This window comes from Anolis sagrei, chromosome 6, assembly GCF_037176765.1.
Source record: "Anolis sagrei isolate rAnoSag1 chromosome 6, rAnoSag1.mat, whole genome shotgun sequence".
NCBI lineage: Eukaryota > Metazoa > Chordata > Lepidosauria > Squamata > Dactyloidae > Anolis > Anolis sagrei.
The window spans coordinates 34,838,940-34,866,874 of record NC_090026.1 but is presented as its reverse complement, the minus strand read 5'-3'; the positions used below and the strand labels follow the sequence as shown (position 1 = coordinate 34,866,874).

At 37.9% G+C, this 27,935-nt stretch overlaps 1 protein-coding gene across 2 annotated transcripts in view; it reads left to right on the top strand.

The window, feature by feature from the left end:
• Nucleotides 1-27,935, top strand: part of NPEPPS (aminopeptidase puromycin sensitive) — an 85,519-nt gene that overhangs the window by 17,428 nt on the left and 40,156 nt on the right. For both annotated transcript variants that reach the window (XM_060780910.2, XM_060780909.2), the window contains exon 2: nucleotides 7,874-7,958. In XM_060780910.2, the coding sequence (XP_060636893.2) occupies nucleotides 7,874-7,958 (85 nt within the window). The remainder of the gene's footprint in view (nucleotides 1-7,873; nucleotides 7,959-27,935) is intronic.

The window sequence follows — 27,935 nt, the reverse complement described above, 5'->3', positions numbered from 1 at the left end:
CTTTTTATTGGCAGTTTGTGCAAAAGCCAATTAAAAGGAAAAAAATTCCTCACAATTTTTGTGTGTGGAAGTAGACATTAAGGAGAGTAGTAATGATCATATATTGTTATTTAGATAGTAAAACAAACTGAACTTAATGGGCCCCAGTGTGTGGTTCAGGTCATGAGGTAGAGAATTGTAGGTTAGCTGAAGAATCTTTATCATCTCCAGAGTTGCTCCTATTAACTTTGTATGTCATATCCAGGCCTTATAGGATTGTAAATCTTCTTGGCAAATGCTGTGCATATGAAGAATTCCCTTCCTCAGTACTTTGCCTTCATAATGTTTTAGAAAAGTAAAAAAAGGTAAAGGTTTCCCCTGACATTAAGTCTCGTCATATCTGACTCTGGGGGTGGTGCTCATCTCCATTTCTAAGCCGAAGAGCCGGTGTTGTCCGTAGATACCTCCTAAGTCATGTGGCCAGCATGACTGCATGGAGTGCTGTTACCTTTCTGCTGAAGCGGTACCTATTGATCTACTCACATTTGCATGTTTTCAAACTGCTAGGTTGGCAGAAGCTGTAGCTAACAGCAGGAGCTCACCCTGCTCCCCAGATCCAAACTGCCAACATTTCAGTCAGCAAGCTCAGCAGCTCAGCAGTTTAACCTGCTGCGCCACCAGGGGGCCCCTTTTAGAAAAGTAGGAACTGATAAAACGACTTCTAAGTATTCCTTGCTTAAGAAAACATCACAATTTTGTTATATTTATTTTTTAATAAATGTCCTGACTTAGCTTTTTGTGATAAAGTAGATGGTTATATAGCTGCCATAGCTTAGCCGTGCATCAGTGTTTTTAACACAGCAGGATCTAGATCAATGTCTGCCAGTTAAAAAGACAGGAAGCTGTAGAAACCTTTGTTTGAGCCTTTGGAGGGTTGCTGACAATCAGACATTATTGGGCTAGATCAAATGATTAGGTAAAAACTGCAGTGTAAACTTAGAGAGGTGTTTTTTTTTACAATGTTCAGTGCTCTCCATTGAGATTGAAGGGACTAGTTGTTACATGTGGATGATGTGAGAAATTGTCTGTCCATGTAAAGATACAATGTCTTAGAATTGACACACAACTACACTTTTATGGCATATTTTTCTGGTTTGCTTGGTGTTTTCAACTACTAAATTAGTGGCTAGATCACTCAAAATCAGGCATGGACAGACTTTGGTCCTTCAAGTGTTCTAGACTTCAACTCCCAAAAATCTCAGCCAGTTTACCGGCTGTTGGGAATTAAAGTCCAAAACACCTGGAGGGCCAAAGTTTGCCCATGACTGTTCTATTTATTTATTTATTTATTTATTTATTTATTTTCTGTTGTTGAATCACAAATACCTTGCGAGTACACATTCTGGTAAGGCACAATACTCTTGAGACTCAATGCCACAATTCCTTCAAGGCTTTATGTTGTCTGTGATACACTCCTGACAGGAGTAATAAGACAATATTTGCCTTCAGTTTAATGATGTCAAGGAGTTCTCACACACATAGACTTCAGTAGTTTTTCCTGTTTCATGCCCTGAATACATTATGTACCTCTGTATAATGGATTATGTGGTAAATAATGTTTTCTATGTGAAGTAGTGCAAAGGTTTTTAGCACAGTTTCTTTTCTGCATCCTTTTTCCAGTTCCAGAATGTTACCACCTTATGGTAAGCTGTTAGTGGATAACGGCACTGGGTCCTGCATTGCTCTTTCATGACATCAGTATATTTAATCTGTCTTTCTTAAGTGAATCATAAGCATGCACTTTTTGCATTAACATTAATACAGAAAGGAGTTATTTCACAGTCAAGCACTCATATAAGCTCTCTTGTTTCAGTCACAAAGTGGCTGTGATATTTTTCTGTCTTAATATGTTGTTTCGAGCATAGGAAAATTCCAGTGAATAGAATACAGTAGCTCTGTTATCCTACTTTTTTCAATGACCTTAAGAATTCAACTTAAGAACAACCCTGTTCGTAACCTAGGGACTGCCTGTACAGTGGGATAGGCTTCTGTGATGTACATAAGCGGCCAGCAAGAGACCTGTGGAATCTGAAAGGTCAGACAATGGAAAGACCTTTTAAGCTGCCCTTTTGCAGTGTCGCACCAGTTTTCTTATTTGACTGAAGGACATCCTGATTTACTTAGTAAAGTTTAACCTGTCTTTGTTGCTTTTTATAGCTTGCTTATGCAGCATCTGCCAGGTCTGTGGATCATGCTGATTAGGCGTTGATTTTGTGTTACAAGCTTTTGTGTTTAAGATGCTGAACAAGTTTGACTGCTCAGCATGTGCAGTATGTTAGTTGTCTGATCAGATGTTGAAGGCCAAAGATTTTGTCATGGCAGAAAACATTTTTCCATAGCTGAAATGAGTTAATGCAAATTATAGGAACTAGGGCAGTGGCTGGGGTCCAAATAACCACACAACTAATTCAACACACTGCAGGGAGCTTTGGGTGCTTTTCTTGAACTTCTGCCTCCTATACCAAATAGCAAACCAATTTTTAAGCCTAAGAGGGTTTTTTTAGAAGAAGTTTGTTTTATTTTATGCAGACTATTCAAAGTAAAAGTCAGTTTTAGTAGGTACGTTGAAGTACTTGGGAAAACATACAATAGGCCTTTTATTCCTGGCCAAATATCTATCATGGGTCCCAGTACTTTAGACAGGATACCATGGAATTCTTGGTATGTGTACTTAGCCTGCCTATTTATTTTTTCCAGATATCTTCAGATTCGGTCCACAGATTTCTAAATTATGGCTGTTAGCAATGTTATAATTAGCTGAACTCATTCAAGCAGTTATGCATGTTTAAGAACAACTTTTACTCCATAATTGATGTTGATGGATTGTCAGTTTGTCATTTAAATGCTGACCTGCATTGTTTTCTTGCAAAAAAATGAATAAGAATATTGTGCAGAGGAAGGTGTTGCTGTATATTCATAACAGGTTTACTGCCTGGCTGTTGTAGCATGCACTGAGCGCACATTAGTGAGAAATATATAGTTCCCTAAATAAAGTCTAAGAATGACTGTGGCTACCAGCATTAGGTCTCAGTTGTGATCTAAAAATATATCTGCCTTTATGAACCAATTCAAACAGTAAGATCGGCCGGGGAGGTCCTGCTCTTGGTCCTGCTACCTTCGCAGGTTCGATTTGGTGGGGATGAAACACAGGGCCTTCTCGGTGGTTGTCCCTTAACTGTGGAACTCCCTTCTCAGTTGGGTCAGAAAAAAACTTAAAACGTGGCTATGGAGGCAGGCGTTTGGCGAGTGATAGTATTATTGAAGCAGCTAAAAACCATGGGACTAGTGCAATGTCTGATATGTTAATGTGATGATGTTTCTTTGTATAGTTTTAATGTTTTTAATTCATATTTATATGTTATTGATTAATTACGTTATGTATTGCTTTGTATGTATGTTTGGCATTGAATTTTTGCCATTTTGTCATATTGTACACCGCTCTGAGTCCCCCCCAGGGGTAAAAACAGTGGTATAGAAATGCAATAAAATGAATAAATAAATAGATAGATATTTGGCTTCATGTTCTTGATTGGGAGTTGTGTTTATTTGCATATTTTTGAAGAATAAATGACTGGACACTATCTGATAGATTAGATCAGCCTCCTGACAGTTGTGGTAGTAAATGCCTTCAGAGCAGTAGTGGGTTCTTTTTTATTTATTTTTTATTTAAGTATTGGCTCCATATCTGGCCTCCATATTCTAGGGCTGATTTGATTGAAATCAGTTTTGAATCATGATTTAAACCATTGAAAAACTCAGTTTTAGTATGGAACATTCTATTTAAACATCATTTTTCAGTTGTAGTACATTACTTCAGTATTTGATAAAACTGTCAAATTCAGACTAAAATTTCTTTTGGAGGTAGAAACAGGCAAGGCAGCTGTTTTCATATTAATTTCCAGTACATCAAAACAGTATCTCATGCATTTATATCCAGACTCATATTCCTTGTTCAGCTCTACTCCTGTTCACTAAATTTATTGACTTTCTCGGCCTTTGTACTTAGAGGCAATACCTGGGGCACATGGGAGTGAAAGAAAACATTTCATGTATTCCACTTGCAGAACAGGACTGATGGGATTATCTTCCATTTCCATAAACTACTCTTAACATAGTAATAGATTATAGTTAGAAGTTATATAATATTAATTATATTATCTTTGTCTTATGTTTTTAAAAAATCTATTTTAAGAAAGTTTTGAAAATTGATTTATTGATTTAAACTCAGATAAAAACTAAAAGGAGACATTTAAATTTAAAATCTTTTTTTATATAAATCCTGCCATTGTTCTCACTGCTCATGTTGCTGTTTGCTCAGATCTCTCTGATACCCAGGGTAGACAACTTGTGTCTCCACATATCCTTTTAAAAGGGTAGACAACCTCATACAGCATTGTTGTCTTTTCTTGGCAAAGTTTTTGACAGGAGGGTCCTATTCCTTCTGAGGCTGAGATTGTGCAACTTACCCAAGGACATCCAGTGGGATTTCATGCCTGAGCAGGGTTTTGTCCGCTGTTTTCCAGACTTGTAGTCCAACCCTGAAACTACTGCACCATGCTGACTCTCTACAGTCCATTCTAGAAATTACTGCAACACGTGACATGTTGGCAACATTGTTGGACTTCCTCTTCATTTTTGCATATTCTGTAGTGCAGGTGGAAAAATACACTTTTCCAGTTCCTCCTATCTGGTCCAGATCACAGTTTGAATAGTACTATATTATGGGCAATTGTGCATGATCGAGTATGATTGTCTTCTAAGTGTAGAGTCTTCTGTTTTAATAACAGAAAGTTGTGTGTACCCTGGAGTAGTATGCTAGACCAAGGATGATGACTGTAGCTCTCCAGATTGTAGCAATAAATAAATTCACTGCAGTAAATAAATATAGTCATAATCATCATCATCTTTGCTATTCCTCACCTTTGGGTGTGCTGGAAAGGGCTGATGGGAATTGCATTTTGACAATATGTGATAGGACATCATGTTCCCAATGCTGAATAAACAATGCTTGGCCTACAAATTACATGGTATAAGGGGATCACAACAATGTCACATATTAGGGTTACATGTGCATCAATGACAGTACATCAGTATTACTGTTATACCTCATACATTTAATAAAGTTGCACAATCTATGTCAATAGAAAATGGAAGATAGTGTAATGCAGCATATTTCTAACTTAAGACTTTAAATACATTAAATACATTTTAGAAATCTTGAATTAGTTTAAGAAATTAGAACTTGATAAAAGGAAATAATGTAATTCTATTATATGCAAATACTGTAATTCCTGTTACAAGAACAAAATTCTCAATTTAAAAAATAATTATCATATAAATATGCATGTATGTACAAGCTGTTTTCCAGAAAATAGATTTTCTTTCTATATGTAAGAGGCTTTCAAATATTAATCACTATTGCATAGCTCTTGATATATCTGCTTTTCTACAAAGCATTAAACATCTGCATTTTCATTTGGTTGGTAGTACAGAATGTCATATGATAAACTATGTGTTGATGCTTCTTTACATTCCTCTCAAAATAAGGATTTAATCCTGACCATGATGTCATTTAAATAGTGCTCCACTGAAAAAAATTGAAATTGGCAGATATGCTTCACAGGCACATATTTTGTATAATCTAGTGTGCATGGGCTCTGTATGTTTAATTTATGACCTGTCCTGTTTGTGGGACTTGAGAACATTTGATTATATTTAACCATTAACTTAGTGCTTCTACATTTTTGGCACTTTGTACTCTTCTGTAAGGTCTCTGTATGTTTGCAAGAATCTTAAAGCATTTTTACACTGAAGCAGCAGCCAAATTACTTTCAGAAATGTATGTTCATTGTACATATACAACAATGGATATTGTGTTGTATGTGCAAGAGTCTTTGGAGTGTTTAAGGCTTACCTTTTAATTGTAAATGTCACCATCCCTTACGAGTAGAATTTAGATCAACCCTTTCTCCCCATAGAGCTTTGACTTGCATAGTTGCCAAAAACTATTTGTAGTGAAGGAATGACAGTCTCAATATGTTCTTTCCATTTTCACAGTTTTGTATAAAATTGAAGTCTGTGATTTTTAAACTGGTGCATTTAGAACTGGACTAATATTTAAACAATGGGATCAGTTTTTTAAGTATTTGCTTCAGATTTCAGTGCTCTTAGCAACGGGAATAGAACCATGAATTGGGTCAGGAGGGGTGAATCAGATTTTTGGAAATCAGTATTTTTCGTTAAAATGCCACCCTGTGGAGAACTGAAAGTTGGTTTTCTGGGCAGTGGAACTTGCCGCTTTGTCATTTGTGACGTCACAGTTTAGGATTTTCCTACTGTTATTCAATATCGTGTGAAATACCAAATTCTTCTAGATTCTTCTAGAAATTAGTTGGAGAAGTTGCGTTATCAATGTTTTCATAAGTCAGGAGCGAGCAACTGCTGGGCTGCTTGAATTCCCCAGCTATTTTTAATAGATGCTGTAGTCACCATAGTAAAAAAAAAAAGACATGTATTTTTGCTGAGAAATATGACTGGCAAGGAGGGTGTACATTGTGTCCCAAAAGAGTTGTGCTGCCATTGGAGTGCTGAGAACATAATTCTGCTGAAAAATAAGGATATGTTTTCCATGGATGATATGTTTCATAGAGAAATTATGGTGATTTTACCAATTCAGAAGTGATGGCGAAATAGTGGAAATAGCAGTAGGAGACTGTTCCACCGGTTCTGGGAAGGCCATTGTGGCTCCCAACTTTAGGAAGGTGCCCACTATTGTTGTAATGACTAGAATCAATTATTTCAATAGAAGCTTAGAAAACCACAATGATACCACGACATGTCTTCTTTAGTCTATCCTGCAAACTTGAACATTTTCTATTTTTCCTCCCTGTTGCTTACTATCCTGAACCCCTGCTTGCTGTTTCAGCAGCATGATGATCCCACCCCCTGGCACAATATACATGAGGTTGGGCTTGGTAGATTAGCATCCCTTGAAATGTCTGTAACACTCTAATAAAGATTAGATAATTCAGATAAGGCACTCTTTGTTACTGAAATTTGCCTAGGTGTAAAAGTATTTTCATAAGTTTATGTAGTGGCTTTTTTTGTCAAAATGTGTTATATAATATGGCATGTGCTCTGTATTCTGATGCCATTGCATTTCATTGTGTGAGTGAGGATTGATTTTGAAAATACCGTAGCTAGATTCCGAAAGCATTCTTCTGTGCACACTTGTGTTATACCCCCCCCCCCCCCCCCCGGTATTTTACTAATGTTGACTACCTTAATTCCTATGTACTGCTCCCATTATTCTTAGCCAACATGGCTAGTAAAGCCTGGCATTTGGTGAGCAAATATCCAGATCAAACCATTAGCTTACCTTGAATTAGATGTTCACAACTGAGGTTGTAGTACTTATCTCTATTTTTTCTTCTACATTACAAATCAGCATTGCAAAAATTTAGCATTTATAGCTTTCAAGGGCTTCAGTGTGGACCCAATAACTACATTGACATCTTTTTAAAAAGATAAATAGATCTATGTTGTTTTTAATTGAAAAAGAATGTAATTATTAAAATCATTTTCATTCAACTTTGTTTTTTAAGCAATCAAGGTGAGTTGAGGGAGGGTACAGCTCCGGTGGGCTATGAGCAGTTTTTGAATAAATGGTAATTATCCATCTCATTATAAACGATTATCTATGTGGATGAATGTCAGTCTTGGTTTTCTTATGTATATTGAAGCTACTGGGAAAGTTTTTACGGTTTGTTGACTATTTCATAAATTGCAACACATTAAATGTCAAATGTAATATAGATATATCTTTGTCATGCAGGTGAAACATGCAACCAACCAGATTGTGATGAATTGCGCTGACATAGATATTATTACAGCTTCCTATGCACCAGAGGGAGATGAAGGTAAGAGGAAATCTTGATATCTTTTTGTATGTTCAGTCTCCAAATAAAAAATATATCAGGAAATGTTTCTTGTCTGCTTTGAGTGAAGATATTCTAAATGATATCTAAAATTTGCAGCGTACAGTAGTACAGATGTTTGGTAGGATTAAGCAGCTGGAAATCTGCGATGTAGAAAAAGATAACATAATTTATCCCCATTGCTAAAGAGGAATTAGGAAGTGGTGTTAATGTCAGCCAACATTATTATCATAATATTCTGCAGCAATGAGGATTTTATACAAAGTTATAGAAAAATATGTGATCTTGATATAGCTTATTAGTAATATACTAGCCATCCCCTGCCACGCATTGCTGTGGCCCAGTCTGGTGATCTGGAAAATAAAGTGATGAGAAAGTGTTGGTTTCTACTATATGTAATGTCTTTCTACTTGTGAGTAAACAGTATTTCTTGCTGTTTCTTTGTCAGTGTTGATGTGGAGATTGTCTGGTTTGCCCATCCTGGAATATGCAAGATATCATTGTCCTTCTTTAGGGGTCCCTTTCAAATCTAATGGCGCCTCATGCAGTCATGCCGGCCACATGACCTTGGAGTTGTCTACGGACAACGCTGGCTCTTCGGCTTAGAAATGGAGATGAGCACCACACCCTAGAGTCAGACATGACTGGACTTAATGTCAGGGGACTACCTTTACCTTTACATTCAAATCTATGATACTATATCTCTGTGTGTGTGAATTATATCTATCTATCTATCTATCACAGTGGTTCTCAACCTGTGGGTCCCTAGATGTTTTGGCCTTCAACTCCCAGAAATCCTAACAGCTTGTAAACTTGCTGGGATTTCTGAGAGTTGTAGGCCAAAACACCTGGGGACCCACAGGTTGAGAACCACTGATCTATCTCTCTCTCTCTATCTATGGCTGGATGGCTCTTTGTCAGGAGGGCTTTGATTACGTTTTCTTGCCCTGGTGAAGGGAGGTGGATTGGATGGCCTTAAGTATTTTCTGTTGGTCATGAGGGTTCTGTGTGGGAAGTTTGCCCCGATTCTGTAGTTCGTGGGGTTCAGAATGCTCTTTGATTGTAGGTGAACTGTGAATCCCAGTGACTACAACTCCCAAATATCAACGTCTATTTCCCCCACACTCTATCTGTGTTATATTTGGGCAAATGGAATATTTGTGCCAAGTTTGGTCCATATCCATCATTGTTTGAGTCCACAATGCTCTCTGGATGTAGGTGAACTACAACTCCCAAACTCAAGGTCAATGCCCACCAAACCCTTCCAGTATTTTCTGTTGGTCATGGGAGTTCTGTGTGCCAAGTTTGGTTCAAGTTCATCGTTGATGGAGTTCAGAATGCTCTTTGATTGTAGGTGAACTATAAATCCCAGGAACTACAACTCCCAAATGACAAAATCCTATTTTTTTGAGTGATGGTCACTCCTTGTGTAGTGAGATGTTTTGCTGCCAAATTTGGTGTGATTTCATTCATTGGTTCTTTTGTTTTTAAGGTACTCATTATGCACAGAGCATTTATTTATTTATTTTTATATATATATATATATATATATATATAGAGAGAGAGAGAGAGAGAGAGAGAGAGAGAGAGAGAGAGAGAGAGAGAGAGAGGGCAATCCAATAGCCACATATGTTTTTTATTCCTCTTGAGCAGTGGTTCTCAACCTGTGGGTCCCCAGATGTGTTGGCCTTCAGCACCCAGAAATCCTAACAGATGGTAAACTGGCTGGGATTTCTGGGAATTGTAGGCCAAAACACCTGAGGACCCACAGGTTGAGAACCACTGCTCTTGAGAGTTACAAACATTTCTGAATATTTAGCACACCAGCGTGCATTACTGGTAGGACATTCTTTTTTGCCACATCATATGTCTACAGATTTGCTTTAAATGAAAGTCCATTTAACATGTTGTAGAGCAGGAGGAAGCTGAAATATGACGGATGGAGAATGGGGAGCAACAAGGACCCCTTCTGAAGCACAGAGAAAACAGCAAGCACCACGATATCTTTCTTTAAATAATAATTTTAAAACACATAGCATTGTCCTTACACCAAGTTTTTCTGCCCATCAGCTCAAGCTTCTGAAGTCTAGCTGTTGTCCTGGATGGTCCATAAATCTTTCTGTCAGATATAGGATACAAGATGACCTCTTTGTTCTAGTCAGGAGCTGGGGGATTTGCAGATGAAACTATACTAGTAACGTTTCAGTTCACCTAAAGTAGCGTTTCTCAACCTGAGGGGCAGGATCTGGGGGGGGGGGGGGGTTGCAAGGGGGTGTCCAAGGGGCTGCCCAAGACCATCAGAAAGCACTGTGTTTTCTGTTGGTCATGAAGGTTCTGTGTGGGAAGTTTGGCCCTATTGTCTCGTTGGTAGGGTTCAGAATGCTATTTGATTGTAGGTGAACTATTAATCCCAGTAACTACAATTCCTAAATGTTAAGGTTTGTTTTCCCCAAACACCATCACTGTTCAGATTTGAGCATATTGAGTATCCGTGCCAAGTTTGGTCCAGATCTGTCATCGTTTGAGTTCACAGTGCTCTCTGGATGTAGCTGAACTCCAACTCCAAAACTCAAGGTCAATGCCCACCAAGCCTTTCCAGTATTTTCTGTTCTGTGTGCCAAGTTTGGTTCAATTCCATTATAGATGGAGTTCAGAATGCTCTTTGATTGTAGATGAACTATAAATCCCAGCAACTACAACTCCCAAGGTCCAGTGAATGAAAATATATCCTGCATATTTACATTACGATTCATAACAGTAGCAAAATCACAGCTATGAGGTAGCAACAAAAATAATTTTGTGTTTGGGGGTCACCATAACATGAGGAACTGTATTAAGGGGTCGCTGCATTAGGAAGATTGAGAATCACTGCCATAGATATTACTTTTTGCATGGTGGGGACGAGGGAGAGGGCCTTCTCAGTGGTGGCTCCCCAGCTCTGAACTCCCTTCCTAGGGAGATCAGACAGGCTCCTACTTTGTTCTCTTTCCGGAGTCAACTGAAAACCTGGATGTTCTGGTTAAGCAGCCCAACAGTAATTTTTCGCTGTCCCTACTTTAAATTCAGCACTTTACATTTGACCCTCTTATCATGCACCTCAATACTTTGATGACACTATTCCCAGTCCTGTCTGCTTGATTTTTTTCACTTTCCTTGCGCTCCTTTTCAGGATGTATTGCATTCATGGACCTTGAACCTCAGCTATGTTTTTTTCTCAGCCATATTGTTTGATATTGTTTACAGTTGTGTTTGTTTTTATATTTTATCTGATGTGTTCTATTTGTAATTTTTGGGCTTGTCCCTTGTAAGCTGCCCCGAGTCCCCTTTATTAACTTATTTTAATTAAGGGGTTTTCTACCCAAACTTCAGGTAAAAAAGACTCCCAGGGTGGCTTACAGATCATTCATTTGACAGTTTCCTGTCCCCAGGTTTACAATGAAGATGAGGCAGGACACACAAGGAAAAGGGAATGGCAGTGAAGGGATTTCGTCCAGCAGAAAAGTCTTTTCTGCCTTAGTAACCAAAGCATTGACAGACAGCGCGTCTCTCACCAGGTTCTGGGATAAGGCATGAAGGAGCTGTGCTCTGTTGCTCTTCTCTCACTCTGATGTCAGAGTAATGACACTTGGAACGTGAATGGGAAGGCCTTTGACCAGCAACTGGGGATCAGGTACATTGTACCTGTGCCTTGCTGATCCTTCAGATGCCAGAGTGATGGCAATTGAAATAAAGATAAGGACACTCATCAACTGCTGGGTCTGGGCACAATAGACAAGTGTTTGGCTGTTCTTTGCTTCCTCTGAGGCCAGAGCATTGACAATTGGAACATGTGAGGAGGTATGTAGTACGTTATTGCCATAGTTAATTTAGTAGAACATTCATTTATACACATAGTACATTCATTTATATTTATATTTATGGCCCACTCTATTTGAGGAGTAATTTGACTATGTCAGATAGTGAAGCAAGGATACCTGCCCAGGGAAAAACCCTACCTTTACTCTGTAGTTAGATCACTTCAGAATGCAGATGGTGGTGAGAATATACTCCACACTATGTCTTCCAGACAAACTAGTTTTTGGCGTGGAAAGTTTTTATTTGCGTAGTAGAGCATCTTCACAGAAATGACCAGTGTTAGGGGGTGTTTTTTTTGTTTGTTTTTTTGCCCTCCTTTAGATGAGGTTCCTCAAAAACAAGCAGTTCATAAGCCAACACATTCTTCCCGCAAACACACACTCTATATATATTTGCAAGGCACAGCATTTTGGGAGCTACCATATAGAGATTTCTATACAGGTTTATCCACTAGGCAAAACAAAATGGGGAAGGAATGTATTACTGGGCATATAACATGTAGGTTTTGGAGCAATTCGTATGTTGTTGGAATGACAAAGTGTTGTCAATGGCTTTCAGAAATGACAAATGGGAATTCGTTTTGCAAAGCCTTCACTAATCAGAAGAGACTAGGAAAACAAAAATAAAAACTATTTCCCTCTAGCCTTCATCATCCCTATTCCTCAAATCTGTACATAGCAGTAATAGCATTCTGTGCTTTTCATTTATTGGAGGAGACTATGTGTGCCAATTACCTGTTTATCTAGGTTGCATTGTTTTCACTGGATATGCACTAAAATATTCATCAATATGTTGACACCTGAGTGTGCACTTCATTGATAGTAATCCAGTGGAAACTGGCAGTAACTGCACTTAACACACACATTTGAATTGCAGTATATTAATGCTTGTGGCTCTTGAATTTACTGTGGAAATATGCATTCATAAAATTTCATCTGCATGCAAATCCCTATAGTGGGACTGGTGTGTGTTGATAAATGGAAATAACTCTAGGGGTGATCAAGTGCAAGGAAAGTCTCTTGCTGAAACAGACACATGGTGGGCCTCTTTGAAGTTGATTCTGTAGAATTGTGCTTGTGGGCATTGCTATACTGTCAGCTCTTTCATTTAAGCCAGAATGCTGAGATGATTGAACTCTCACATCTGCACACTGCTCTCTCTCTTGTCAGTTTGGGGAAACAGCATCCATGTATGTGTTATTTATGCTCCTGTTATTTGTGAGTAGAGATTATGTTTTTTTGTCATTTTCATATTTGCCTACATACACTTGCATCCAAAATATGTAGAACTGATTTTTGCATTGCTTGTCTATAGTCACAAGGAATAGTGTGGTGGATTACACCAGTCGTTCAATAAAATGGCAAGGTCTGTGCATAAGAGTAAATCAGGTTTTTGGATTTGTCCCCCTCTGTTCAAGACTGGAAACAAAATACGATTTTCCAGCTACAAGCCATAGTGACACTTACTTTCTTTCAAGTGTATGAATTTTCACTTGCTTACACCATGCATTGTTATATCTAAACATAGAACCATGACTTGTCTGGAGCTTATCTACTCAGCTGCCAACTCTGAAATGAGCTGATAAGAGAAAGGCAAACCCTCCATCTTCAACCCTTTTCCAGGCAAATTTTGACAAGAAAATGCTGTGATAGGTCTCTAAGTTGTAAATGAACAACAGCAAATTTCCATTAATTTTGAGAGAAGTCATTAATAAGAAGAATAATTTTACTGCCCTCTTTCACCATTCGTTTTCTTGCTGGATGTAGAATCCCTCATGGCTCCAATTAGAAATCATACAAACATCAGAGGAATTAAAGTTCAATACATTGCTCATAAAATTAATGTACAGGGTGAGGCAGCATAACTTCCTTTTTTAAAATGTGTGCCATTCAGTCGGTTGAAGACATAGCAGAGTGCTAGTGGTGTCGTTCAAAAAGCGGGAGTATAAAGGTTTGTCCTGACACAGTTCAGTCGCCTTCATGCATTGGAACAGCGAGGAGCGTGCTTTTGCCATTGAGGCCTACTTTTCGAGCGGATTTGGAGTGGCCGGGCCGCTCTCCAGATTTGGCCCCTTGTAATTTTTTTCTATGGGGTTTTTTGAAATCCCATATTTATGTGAACCGCCCAAGGACCCTACAAGATTTGAAGACCAACATCCAGGAAGAAATTGCCAACATAATGCCTGCTATGCTGGCAAGAGTCATGACAAACACCAGAAATTAGTTTACTCAGTGTAAACTAATGGAGATTGGGGGACATCACCTACCTAATTTGATCTTCAAAACTACATAAAACAAAACTTTAGGTATGCACCTACATAATAAAAAAAATCTGATTCATACATTGGGTTTTATTAAGTTTTGAAAAAAGGAAGTTATGCTGCCTCACCCTGTATATGCAGATGACATGTTACTTTTCCTTTCACATCCTACAAAATAGTGTAATCTCACTTTGAAATGTACTGTAATAAAATTTCAAATATACACTGGACTAAAAATTAGCTACAATAAATCCAAATTTCTTGGTATAAATACACAATTTGAAGTGCAAAACTTAAAACCTTGTATGGGTTTGTTTTTCATGATTCAAACACTCAGAATTCTAATAAATAAAAATAATTCCCAAATATTCTACAATTTTAAAATAATATCAAAATGTGGGCATCAGTTAAGTTGTCCCTGTTTGGAAAACCTGTCTTAGCTAAGGCATATATCCTTCCAGATATTTTTTTTCTCTTTTGAGCTATCCCATGTAGATTGGGGAAAGATGTCAAAAATCTGTTGAAAAATTTATCACTTTAGATAAATAATTGAGTTTAAAAAAATGAAGTTAGTTATACATTTATTATTTATTTCATACACTTGTACCCCACCCTTCTCACCCCTAAGGTGGACTCAGGGCAGCTTCAAAGCAAGCACATTCAGTGCCATCACAATGATAAAAATGATCAACAAATTCATTAAAAAAACAAACATTAAATAAACAGTTATTAAAAACACACCAGTTAAAATCAAAGTCCGAGTCAGTTCATTTGTCACTTCGAATTGCTTATGCCTTCTTCTCACTTGCCGCTTCTCACTTCAGCACCTCTTGCAATACTGTGTAGCATTCCATTTTAGTTGGGACAGTGGGCTTTTTAAAGCAGACAACTCAGGTGTCTATGTAAATATAGAGAGACAGAAAGATGAAAAAATCACACAGAACGTATCTCATACTTGGAAATATCATACTACATTCTCAAAATCTGTGTTAATGCTGTCAATTTTTAATGAAGAAAATACAGAATGGCCACAGAAAGGATTGGTTCCAATTTTAGTGTCTACGCTAAAATGATATGCTCTTAAATTGCAGAAGGACAATTTCTCTCATAGTGGTTGAAAAGTTGATAAATGGCCAACAAAACACTGATTAGCAAGGGGGGATTAGCAAAAGATGACTTTGCAAAAATAAAGTTTTGTATCTCATATTTTGGGCTTTACATTGAAATAAGTTCCGCAATGGATATAATACCTCCTAAAATCAGGAAGTTATTGGATATAAGGACTGTGTTCAAGTAACTTGTCAAATGAAAAAGAAGTCATGAAAACTTCTGATAATATTGCAAAATATTTTTGTGACCAAAAGCAAGTAAAAATTAAAAAGAATATAATCTCCTGTGACATATTAAGCTCTTGGTTTTGTTTTTTTTAATTGAGCCTGTGACTTGTAAAATTGTTTAGTACATTTACTTTGTGAACTTCTTTCTGGAACTATAATTTAAACTATTCTAAGTGCATGACTTTGTTGCAACAAAAATATCAAGAAGTTTGTTCACATAACCCAAATATTTCTTGAGAAAATTCTTGAGAAATTTGATTCAGTCTGGAAGGCTGCCAGAGTATGATGCCTTTGAAAGTGGGTAGAATTGATTTGACATACGGTTGGCTGGGAAAATGTTTCTGGCACTTGCTGGGAAGAATCAGAAAAAGCAAAACACCTGTATATATCTGCTGGGGAGAGTACATAGGATAGTTTAAGATGTCTGATTGCTCTGCTAATGTGAAATGGAATATTGCACAGTCTGTCCACTGATGGAAGTATTGGATCACTGTTCTTGCAGAAAGCGTTTTAGAGGAAGAGCTGGAGTAATGCTTGAGGATCTCAGATGGGCCTTATTTTAGAACATTTGTATCCAAGTCTTCTCTCTGACTCGTTCTTATGATGTTTTCTAAGGCAATAGCTTTATTTACTTTTTATTATGTTTGCATTTAAAATGGGGCTAGTTGCTCCACAGAGTGACACATCTCCCCATGAATTAATAGTACTGGGTAATGTTAAATAAATCGAAGATAAGATGCAGAGCTAATAACTGATTAGATAGTGGACACTTAATAATTTGAGAAAACTTTATTTTGTTTTTATTGTGTTTGGTATTTTTATGTAGTGTTTTCCTTTCTTGAAACATGCTTCTGGTTAATATGCAGTATAATATGACCCTGTAGCCTCAGGTGATAAGTTTCATGAAACCACAAAGAGGAAGCTGAACAAACACTATTCTTCTGAGAGATTACCTCTGCCCCATCAACAGGGGAGGAGCTGAAAGGACACAGGCATCCTGTGCAGAGCTTTGCCCTCCTGTTGCTTTGACAAGGCAAAGGAGGTGTAAAGGATAGGTGACTTCTCCCCACCTTTGTCCCCCACCCCTCTCATCAACTTGGAGATGGGGGAGGCAGATTGTTCCTTCTCCCCCCAATAAAACTTCTTCAGCTGAGAGATGTGTTGTGAAAGCTGGGCATCCCATCCGATTTGGCATCCAGAGAGGGGGTTGCTTTCTGGAGCTCAGTGTGGGCAGCCTGGTCCTCTGCTGCCCTCACCTTCTTCCACAGAGGCTACAGTGTCTGGAGCAAGTAGCCTGCCACAAGGAAGAAGGTGAGCAAATAACAAGGAAGACCGCTGTCATCATCATTGTAGTTAGTGAAACCACAAATTCTTGACCCATGGATACATGGATCATATTGTACTTCCTAACCTGAGGTAAACCTATTTCATGTGACCATGGATGGGAGAATGCTTGAACACTAAGTGGCTTCTGTATTGAATAGCAGAACTAAATACCCTAAAGTCACCAGGTCCCAACTGATTGGGGAAGCGAAGTACGACCAGCCCTTGTTAGTACTTGGATGCGAAGCCACAAATAAACACTGGGTGCTGTACATTATATTTCAGAGGATTTGGCAAACTACCTCTGAGTATCCCTTGCCTAACAAAACAATATAGAATCCATGGAGTCTCCATAATTCAAGTTTAGAAAGATGTGGAAAAGGAAACAAGAAGGTACAGATGATTGTTAGAAACTGATTTAGGGATTATCAAGATCTGGGGGGGATTGAAGGTTTTTTCCCCCTGTTACTGGAGAAGGAAACCACACAGACTCATTTCTGATTTTACAGAAGCTATTTAGATGAAGGAGGTGTTCTTCCCAGCCGGGAAGGTTTATTTAGAGCTCTTAAAAATTAGTGCTGTCATTCCAATGATTCTTAAGTGGAGGCCCTTTAAAAAGTGTAATATTCATGCCAACTTATTATGGAGGATTCATTATAGCTCTTAGCAGAAGCTTTTAGTAGTTACAGACTTGCCAAGTCCCATGATAATATCTTAGAACTCAATATGAAAGTGAATAGGCTTGTGTAAAAGCCCCCCCCCCCTTTTCTTTTAATTTTCACACACACAAACTTCCAGTTTTGGCCAATTATTGTGTTGTTGGTAAATTGCCACTCCTGAACTTGTGGCTGAAAAATTCTTAGAGAATAAAATTTCAGTGAGAGAAATCTTGTTGCCTAGAAACTTTGAATTTGTAATGCTGCTGGTATGACAGTGATTGGTCAGTAGAGGGCAGGGAAAAGAAATCCCTTTGAATTTAAGGGCTGTGTTCTCTTTCTAGCAAAGGATTACTCATGGATAAATATATCATGACCACATGGCAGCAATGGGCAGAATGAAAGCTACATGCCCAACTCGGATTGTCTGAGGGTTAAATCAAAAACCATAGTTTTGACTATATTCAATTGATTAGAATATCATAATCATAAAGTTCCTAATTTTTAAATGAAAGTATGCAACAAACTAGGCATTTAATACATTTTAAAAATGTATAGTTATGGTAAAGGTTTTCCCTGAAGTTAAATCTAGTCATGTCCGATGCTGGGGGGTGGTGTTCATCTCCATTTCTAAGTTGAAGAACTGGCATTGTCTGTAGACACCTCCAAGGTCATGTGGCCAGCATGACTGCATGGAGCACCGTTACCTTCCCACAGAAGCGGTATCTATTGTTCTACTCACATTTGCATGGCATACTTTTGAACTGCTAGGTTGGCAGAAGCTGGGGCTAACAGTGGGAGCTCACCCCACTCCCCAGATTTGAACTGTCAACCTTTTGGTCAGGAAGTTCAGAAGCTCAGTGGTTTAGCCCGCTGCACCACCAGAGTACTATGCTAAAGGTACAGTGTAGTTATAGCATCTTTACCATATAATGTGGTAGTATTTTTTTTATTTTGAAACTGGATTTGGTTCATTTCTACTCACTTAGCTCATTCCAGATTTAGTTCTGACTCTGATTCTGAGGCGAATAACCCTTAACTCTGATGGCAGCTGTAGTGCAAAACAACAAGAGGGCACAATTTGTCTACCTTTGTGCTGAAGCCAGGAATCAGATTCTTGAATGACTTTCCAGATTTCTTGCTTTATGCTTTTAGAGCCTTATGAGATGGTGGGCTTCTAATCTTGGTTAGTTAACTGGCATTAGGTTAGGTTAGAAGTCCTTTGGGAAGTAATGGTCCAGATCAAATAAGCGTGCTGGTTCAATACAAGTTTCTGGTAACATATCTCCAGCATCAATTGAGGAGGGAGCAGAGGCTTTTCTCTCTTTCCCAGGGACGATATGCAGCCACAGCAGCAAAGTTGTGCCACAACTGTGTCCCGATTAGCTTCCAGTTAGCTGAGCAAGTATTCTCAGTGTATTTTAATTATCATTGCACACCCAGGAGAGAAGAGATAGCCTTATGCTGGGGATTGCTCCTTCTTCTCTGACTGTTCAGGAGTAGTTGACATGAGTCAGCAATCTCGCCTGTAGCAGATCAGTGGCTGAGGGTACAGAGCTCCTTCCCTAAGTCCTTTTCCATGCTTAAGGTGGGAGCATTGAATGTAAGAAAGGCACCAGATCCCATCTGATATTGGAAGTTAGGCAGGATCAACCCTGATTGGTACTTGGACAGAAGATCAACAATGAGTACCTGGTGCTGATGGCTATATTTCAGAGGAAGAAATTTCCGCTCCCCCGAATATTCCTTGTTTAAGAAAACCCAACGAAATTCATGAACTTGCTATATCAATAGGAAACTTGAAGGTACATACACACACTCCTCTCCTTTTGCAGAATATTTCCTACAGTATCTCAAATGAAAAGGTCACCAAAACAATTTCAGAAAATTTAGTTTATTACAAAACAGGTTGTTTGTGCAGATGCCCTTTGCAGAAAGACACACATGCTTGTGGCTTCATAAGCTATGGTTCATGAAGTTGTGAACCAGTATCTGGAATAGCTAGCATTTTACTTCTCTTTCATAGAAGGGAGTATCACAGAATAGTCAACTCCTTTCTCAGTATGTATAATTCTTGTTTGAATAGTTGCCGTTGTCCTTCGTTTGGAACGTTACTGTGAATAACCTTTGGACAAGGTCCAGACTTGTTTTATTGCAGGCCTACAAATTGGAATCATTAATTAATGGACATATCCATCTGGCTACTGTGTAATTTCAGAAATTGCTCTGTAGATGCACCATCATTTTAATCTGTACTAGATGTTCTTTGCTGCAAAATCGTTAATATGCATAGTGCTCTGTATATTGAAGGCGTACACATTTCCATGGTTTTCAATAGTTCTTTTAGTTGTTTATAGGCATGGGTCATCACAAGTCAAATCTCACAGCTGTACTGTAAATAAATGGACATGTAGTAACTAAGAAATGCACAGATGCATAACCTAGTGTAATACATTACAGATTGAGAACCAATTTGATGAATTGGTCTTGCTACTAAATATAGAAAAAGGAGCCAGGTTTGACCAAGAAATAAATTAAATGTTTTATATTAAATGATGGCAGAACAAGTAGCTACAATTGATTTGATCTACTTTGCTTCAGATTTTTAGTTGACAACCCAGAAATACTTTTTTACAGTTACTCATGTGGGTTTGATCCTTTATGTAATGATCAATACTCTGATTAAACAATCATCTGTGCCAAAATCAATGCTGTGGCCCTTCCAAGAAATTTGAGTCACTTCCACCAGTCAGTGTCTTTGTGTTTCTCTACAAATGTTTTACAAGCAACTGTCTTATTTCAATTTTTGTACCTTAGCTGGGGAGAAAGGTACCATGTTAATGTTTGTCCAGGTTTCTGGCAATCCTGTCTGATGTCTATTTGAATTGTCTTTTCAGTCTTAAACAGGGGTAGTTTCTAATTATATGACTCTGGTTGGAAGGAGATTGGCATATATTTTGGGACTTTTTTGTTTTTGGTTAGCATTGTAGATTAGCATATATGTGAACAGTGTTTTCAAAGGATATTTTTTTTAAATGGGTGGATCAATCATTCAGCCCCTGTTGACAATCTCATTTACTTTGAAATAGGGAAATTATTATGTTTGGTATAATTGAATGATGTTCTAAAATGATGTGTTGTATTTTAAAACAAAGTCTATAGAGGAAGTCCATAGCAGTGTCAGTGACAATAGATTATTCCTAAGTTTAGTGACTCTTTGAATTTTATGCTGTAGCATTATCTCAATTTATGAAAAACCCATTTTGAAATTAAAGGGATTTGTGTATGTGTAAATATTTTCTATCAAGCTGACAAACTACATTTTGGGATGTAAATGTATTTTTCCCATTCTAACACTAAGATTAGTACTATTCTTGGCAGTACTTGAACTTCCAGATGCCAAGTTGCTAATCTCCTGTTTGGTTAATGTTTCATAAAATGAAGACTCTTTTCCTTATCCAAACTACATTACAGTTTGCCTCTCAGCAGTAAGATTAAAGTACTTAGTTTAAAAAACCCCTTCTTCCCTTATTCTCTGAATTTTCTCAATTCTTTCAAAATATTGTTAACACAATTTAATTAGTTAGGAAGTAAAGTGAATGGGGATGTATTTGAAACTCCTGGGTGATGATTTTAAAACATGTGTAGTTAAGTTCTGTTAGAGTGAGACTTTAACAGTACAGTATATTTATTTAGATATAAATTTGGTTGGGTTTACCCCTCATCCATAAAACAATTCTGTAACTGAAGCTAATTACAATTAAAGTTAGTCTCTTCAGTATTAAAAGGAGGGAAGGAGAGGGAGATAAAATAAAAATGGGAATAACGCAGTACATCTGGCAATATCAAAGAAACAGTTGCAAAACATTGCAACCTGCATGGACATACAGTAAGGGGTTTAGATATCAGTGTCCTTGAACAAGGAGATTACAAAGGAAGACTAGAAAAATAAACAGCCAAATTTAATTATACTCACAAATTCTAATCTGTTTGCATAATTATGGACAAAGACAATGGCTTCATTGCATGCTATATATATTAATACAAAAGTCCTCACCACTGCATATACAACGAAATGAATCTTTTCAGAAAGAGCTTTGAACCCAGAGAAACAGACCTTTGGTAACTGATCATTGTAAAGATTTGAAATACCTTTGCTTTTTTCCCCAGTCGTTTGAAAATTAAGGGCAAGATTTCTGATTTCCATTTCTTAATTATGTTATGTTCTGTCCCATGACCACAACTGTATCAATATGCTTTCTACCAGGAGCCTTAATGTCACGCTGTATTGCATCTCAATAAATAGGTTTATATCTATTCAATCTCATGCTAAAACCATGAGTGAAGAGAGAGGGGAGCAGAAGACAATTCCACCTTGTCTCCTGTGCTACGTTAATAATATAATATAATATATTGTATATACATATAATATTTATAATATTATAATTACTGCAATATAATACAAATAATAATAATAATATAATATTATAATTATATATTTATATTACATGTAATATTATTGATAATATTACCATATAATGATATAATATAATATAGCAATATTTAATACTGATATTGCACTATGCTAATAATATAATATATTGTATGTATATATATATATCTTGTAAGCCGCTCTGAGTCCTCTTTGAGTCCCCTTCGGGGTGAGAAGGACGGCATATAAATGCCATAAATAAGTAAATAAACAAATCCATTTACTGTAGTTATAAAGGTGCTATAACATTTCATTTTCCCTTTCCCCTTGCCATCCTCCTCTTTTACAATTTCAGTTATTGTTAAAGTGAAGCCATTCATTTAGATGGGACAAAAGTATAATTGGTAATCTGACTTGTATCTATGGATATCTGAAAATTTCCTACCTTGGTATCAGAACAGAGGCAAAATAGAGAAGATTTCTGTGTGGAGTAAAAGAACCTAAGTCTATATGTGCTGCAATGCCTTGTTTGAATTAGGATTTCTATTGTAGAAACAGTATGGTGTAAGGTTTCATTTTAGTAGAGTGTGAAGTGTGTACATAGGTAGTAGGGGAGGAGAATTCCCGATCCAACAACTGGTGTGTGTGTGTGTGTGTGTATGTATATATTTTCAATACTCTAGTGGCTTTATATGAATTGCATTGCAAATGGCTAAGTTTGATAAACAGTTGAAGTCAACATCTGTCTCTAAAACAAATTTAATATTGTTAAGATGTTTCTGGTACATATAAAAAACCAAAATTCCAATTTGCTGAGTGCATTTTGGTCAGAAACAGTCTTTAGCAGCTTAATATTCTGTTTAAAATAATATTTCTTCCAGATCTTGATGGTTATAGCTAGGCTTTCTTATAATCAACTCTCTTTTGATAAGCTCAAAGGTGCATTTGAGCTCATCACAAGTTTAAAAACTCTGTGAACTATTTTCTGTTTGTATCTCTTTCTATATAGAGAAAGAGGAGGAGGAGGAGAGACACCATTAGAAAAACCTGGTTTAGTAGGGTGGATGAGGGGGAGAATGCTACTGATAAGAAACAATGTATATTTTCTCAGGGAACAATGTTTCTGTGTCTCCATTTTTATAAATAGAGCAAGTATAAATTGAGCTATGTAAAATATGAATAAATATAACTCTAATGGACATAAAATATGCCATACTTTAAACTACAGTGAATGATATCTGCAAAAAATGTTTCACATTTTTGTTCTTTACCTTTAGCCAGAATAACTTCTCTGCTTTTATGCATTGAAAGTTATTTACTCATTCTAAGTGTATTATTTATTATTATTATTATTTATTTCGAGGTTTTATATACCGACCCTCTCACCTTCAAAGAGGGATTCGGACCGGTTCACAACATGTGTTAACATACAAAAAAATACAATAACAACACAATGCCACTTCATTACACGATTAAAATATCAGCACCATACACATTAAAACATTATCATCCCAGTTAAAAGAGCCAAATCGTCCGACACCATCACAATCCCATTCATCATCCTCCTTTCATGTGGGCAAAGAATTAAAACAGTTGTCAAATGCCGCATTCCACAACCAGGTCTTTGTTAGTTTCCTGAACGTCCTGAGGGAGGGGGCAGTTCTGATCTCTAATGGCAGGGAGTTCCAAAGTCGAGGGGCCACCATCGAGAAGGCCCTGTCCCTCGTCCCCACCAGCCGTGCTTGTGCAGGCGGAGGGACCAAGAGCAGGCCCCCTCCAGACGATCTTAGTGGTCTTGATGGTTCGTAGGGGAGAATACGTTCGGAGAGGTAAACAGAGCCGGAGTCGTTTGACTGAGTTAACACTTTACTCACTATTGTCAATGTAAAAAACTTTCAGTGTTTCCCCACTAATCTTTGTTTAAACTTCTTCAATATGCCCAACATTTTGCTGTCAGGAGGACCTAATGGTCCTTTTAGATTGAAAGTGTGGGTCTTCCAGTCAATACAATTTTTTAGGCAGATATTAGTCTTTCCCTTCTTTTGTTTGCTAAGAATGCTGACCTATCTTGTTAAAGCAGCTTTACTTGCCATTTGGAATCTAAAGATAACAAAAATCAAAATCCATTGCATTTATGATGAGTGATGATATGAGCAATATGTTTCCAACCTCATGTTTCTAGTCTGTACTTTTCATTTTTTAGAACTTTAAATGCCTAAATGCTATAGGTCTTCCAATATATGTTAATTATATTCTTGGCTGTTGATTCAGTTTAGTATAGAAGATGTCACCTATGAAACCACAGTAATTTTAAATTAACTAATTTAAAACAGTCTTCGAGGTTTGGATAGTTTTAAAGTAAATTATGCAGAAGTTAGGAAGAAAGACATGAATAAACTCAATCCTATAGTGTTAAAACATGGCTTACTGATATGGCCCTGTGAGTATTTGTCCTAATAATTAAATGGAGTCTGTTCAAGACGGCATCAGTTGTTTGTGAACCTTCACCAGTAACAATAAATGTAACTTGAGATTATGCATTGAATGATATAGCTGCTTCAGTTTACTATTTTCTCTGCTGATCATCTCAGGGGAAATCTGGAAGACATTCGTTCGTACATTCCTGTAAGTTGCCTCCCATGAATTTCATGGGTTTTTCTTAGACAAGGAATATTCAGTGGCTTGGCACTTCCTTCCTCTGAAATAGTATCCAGAAGATGTATTGTCGAAGGCTTTCATGGCCGGAATCACTCAGTTCTTGTGGGTTTTTTCGGGCTATATGGCCATGTTCTAGAGGCATTTCTCCTGACGTTTCGCCTGCATCTATGGCAAGCATCTTCAGAGGTCTGCTGGAGCTGGGAAAAAGGGGTTTATATATCTGTGGAATGACCAGGGTGAGACAAAAGGCTTTTGTAAGTTGGGCTAGGTGTGAATCTTTTCAACTGACCACCTTGATTAGCATACAATGGGCTGACAGTGCCTGGAGCAAACTCTTCTTGAAAGGTGATTAGATGTCCCTGCCTGTTTTTCTCTCTGCTGTTTTAATTTTAGAGTTTTTTAATACTGGTAGCCAGATTTTGTTCATTTTCATGGTTTCTTCCTTTCTGTTGAAATTGTCCACATGTTTGTGGATTTCAATGGCTTCTCTGTGTAGTCTGACATGGTGGTTGTGAGAGTGGTCCAGCATTTTTGTGTTCTCAAATAAAATGCTGTGTCCAGGTTGGTTCATCAGGTGCTCTGCTATGGCTGACTTCTCTGGATGAAGTAGTCTGCAGTGCCTTTCATGTTCCTGGATTCTTGTTTGGGCGCTGCGTTTGGTGGTCCCTATGTAGACTTGTCCACAGCTGCATGGTATACGGTAGACTCCTGCAGAGGTGAGAGGATCCCTCTTGTCCTTTGCTGAACGTAGCATTTGTTGGATTTTCCTGGTGGGTTTGTAGATTGTTTGTATGTTGTGTTTCCTCATCAGCTTCCCTATGCGATCAGTGGTTCCCTTGATGTATGGCAGGAACACTTTTCCTCTGGGTGGATCTTCATCTTTACTCTTGTGGCTTGTTCGTGGTCTTGCAGCTCTTCTGATGTCTGAGGTGGAGTATCCATTGGCCTGTAGAGCCCAGTTGAGGTGGTTCAGTTCATCTTGGAGGAGGTGGGGTTCGCAGATTCTTTTTGCACGGTCTGCCAAGGCTTTAATGGTGCTTCTTTTTTGACTTGGGTGATGGTTGGAGTTTTTATGTAGATATCTATCTGTGTGTGTGGGTTTTCTGTAAACGGTGTGACCCAATTGTTGATCAGGTTTGCGGATGACTAGGACATCTAGAAAAGGCAGTCTTCCTTCCTTTTCTTTTTCCATAGTGAACTGGATGTTAGGGTGGATGCTGTTAAGATGTTCCAGGAACCTGTTGAGTTCTTCATCTCCATGGCTCCAAATGGTGAAAGTGTCATCCACATATCTGAACCATATAGTGGGCTTTTTGGTTGCTGTTTCAAGAGCTTGTTTTTCAAATTGTTCCATGTAGAAGTTAGCTATGACTGGGCTGAGAGGGCTCCCCATAGCTACTCCATCTTTCTGTTCGTAGAATTCATTGTCCCACTGAAAATAGCTGGTGGTGAGGCAATGGTGAAACAGCGCCGTGATGTCTTCTGGGAACCTCTGGTTGATGAGTGCCATGGTGTCTGCAACTGGGACCATGGTAAATAGAGACACCACATCGAAGCTGATCAGTTTGTCATTTGGATTTAGCTTGACATTGCTGATTTTTTCAATGAAGTGGGCTGAGTCCTTGATGTAGTGTGTTGTGAGCCCAATGTGGCTTTGTAACTGTGCAGCAAGAAATTTGGCTAAGTCATATGTCGGGGACCCAATGGCACTCACGATTGGTCTGAGTGGGGTGGAGTCCTTATGGATTTTGGGGGGTCCATAAAGCCTGGGTGGAAGGGCTTCCGATTTACATAGCTGCTGTCGTATGTCGAAGTTGATTGAGGAGTTTTTAATTAGAGTGTTGGTTTTTCTGGTTGTTTTGGAGGTTGGGTCTTGCTTAAGTTTTCTGTATATAGTAGGGTCCAGGAGTTTTCTGATCTTCTCCTTGTATTGCTCTGTATGCATGATGACTGTGGCATTCCCCTTGTCTGCTGGCAGAATGAGGATATCAGGATCTGAATTTAGGTCTCTAATGGCTTCTCTTTCCTTCCTAGTAATGTTACTGGAGGGGAGTTTTGCCTTTTTCAGGATCCTTGCTGCTTCCGCTCGTACTTCTTCTGCTTCCTCCTCTGGGAGGCGGTAAATTGCTGATTCGACATTGGCAATGATGTTTTCTACTGGGATCCTGGTGGCGGTTACAGCAAAGTTTCCTCCTTTCGCTAGTATGGATACTTGGTCTTCAGAGAGTTGTCTGTCTGTCAGGTTGATGATGGTCCGTGATGTATCCAGTTCTGGTTTCGGCTGTTGCTTTTGTCGTTTGTGGAATTTTTGTTTTTGTCTGTTGGTGTGGACAACCATGTTTTTCTCCATTTTCCTGTAAGCCCAACTTACAAAAGCCTTTTGTCTCACCCTGGTCATTCCACAGATATATAAACCCCTTTTTCCCAGCTCCAGCAGACCTCTGAAGATGCTTGCCATAGATGCAGGCGAAACGTCAGGAGAAATGCCTCTAGAACATGGCCATATAGCCCGAAAAAACCCACAAGAACTGAGTATCCAGAAGGTACCTTATTAGAAAACTTAAGGTGATTGTGATAGAAAACTTCAGTTTAGTGATTATGAAACTTGCAGAAAAGATCTGAATTTCAGAATGAAAATGTGCTGTACTATCACTGCTATCAAAGCCTAACCCTTTGAAGGGTGCTTTGTGCATACATTAATTCTCCACTTAATATTTGGCTTTCTTTCATTATGAGGATACATTTTGTTTATTAAGTGTGATATAAGAATTGAGGTTGTGATTAATGTTGTCACGAAGTTTAAAGTTTATCTGTTTTTAAGGGTTATATTTTACTCTTGGTATTACAAGCAGGCTGGAAGACAAAATGATGAGATGTAAATGCTGAACAATATGCTCTTATCTTTTAGTGGTTTGCCAGGGAAGAGGTTGGTGAACTCTTTTATTGGGTCTGTTCTTTTGTTGACTTTGCTTATGTTATACAGAGAGCTCTTTGGGTGGAATTAAACGAGATCTAATTTTCTGAAAAGGAAGCTTTGAACGTAATAGAAATCAGCCTCATATCTGAATTTTGTTGGTGTGTCTTAGTATTCTATTAACTAAGTGCTTGTGGCAATTTATAAATTCAGATAACACAGCAATTAAAAAGAAAATTGGTTCACTCATAACATTTTTAAAAAAATTATTAATTCATCACAGTAAATAAGGAGATGACATTTAAAACCACAAAAAGCTTTCCAAACAGTATAATCTTCACAGCCCTTCTGAAGAATGACAGAGGGGATAGATAGCAAGCTCCATAGTAAGGATATTGTGTCCGAAAAAGACCACACAAATCAATAGGTAGTAGTAAATATGGCAAGAATTTCTGATGAACCAGTGCAATGTTTTACTCTCAAATTCTATACCGACTGAGCAGTCCAGAAGGTCATGTTGGTAT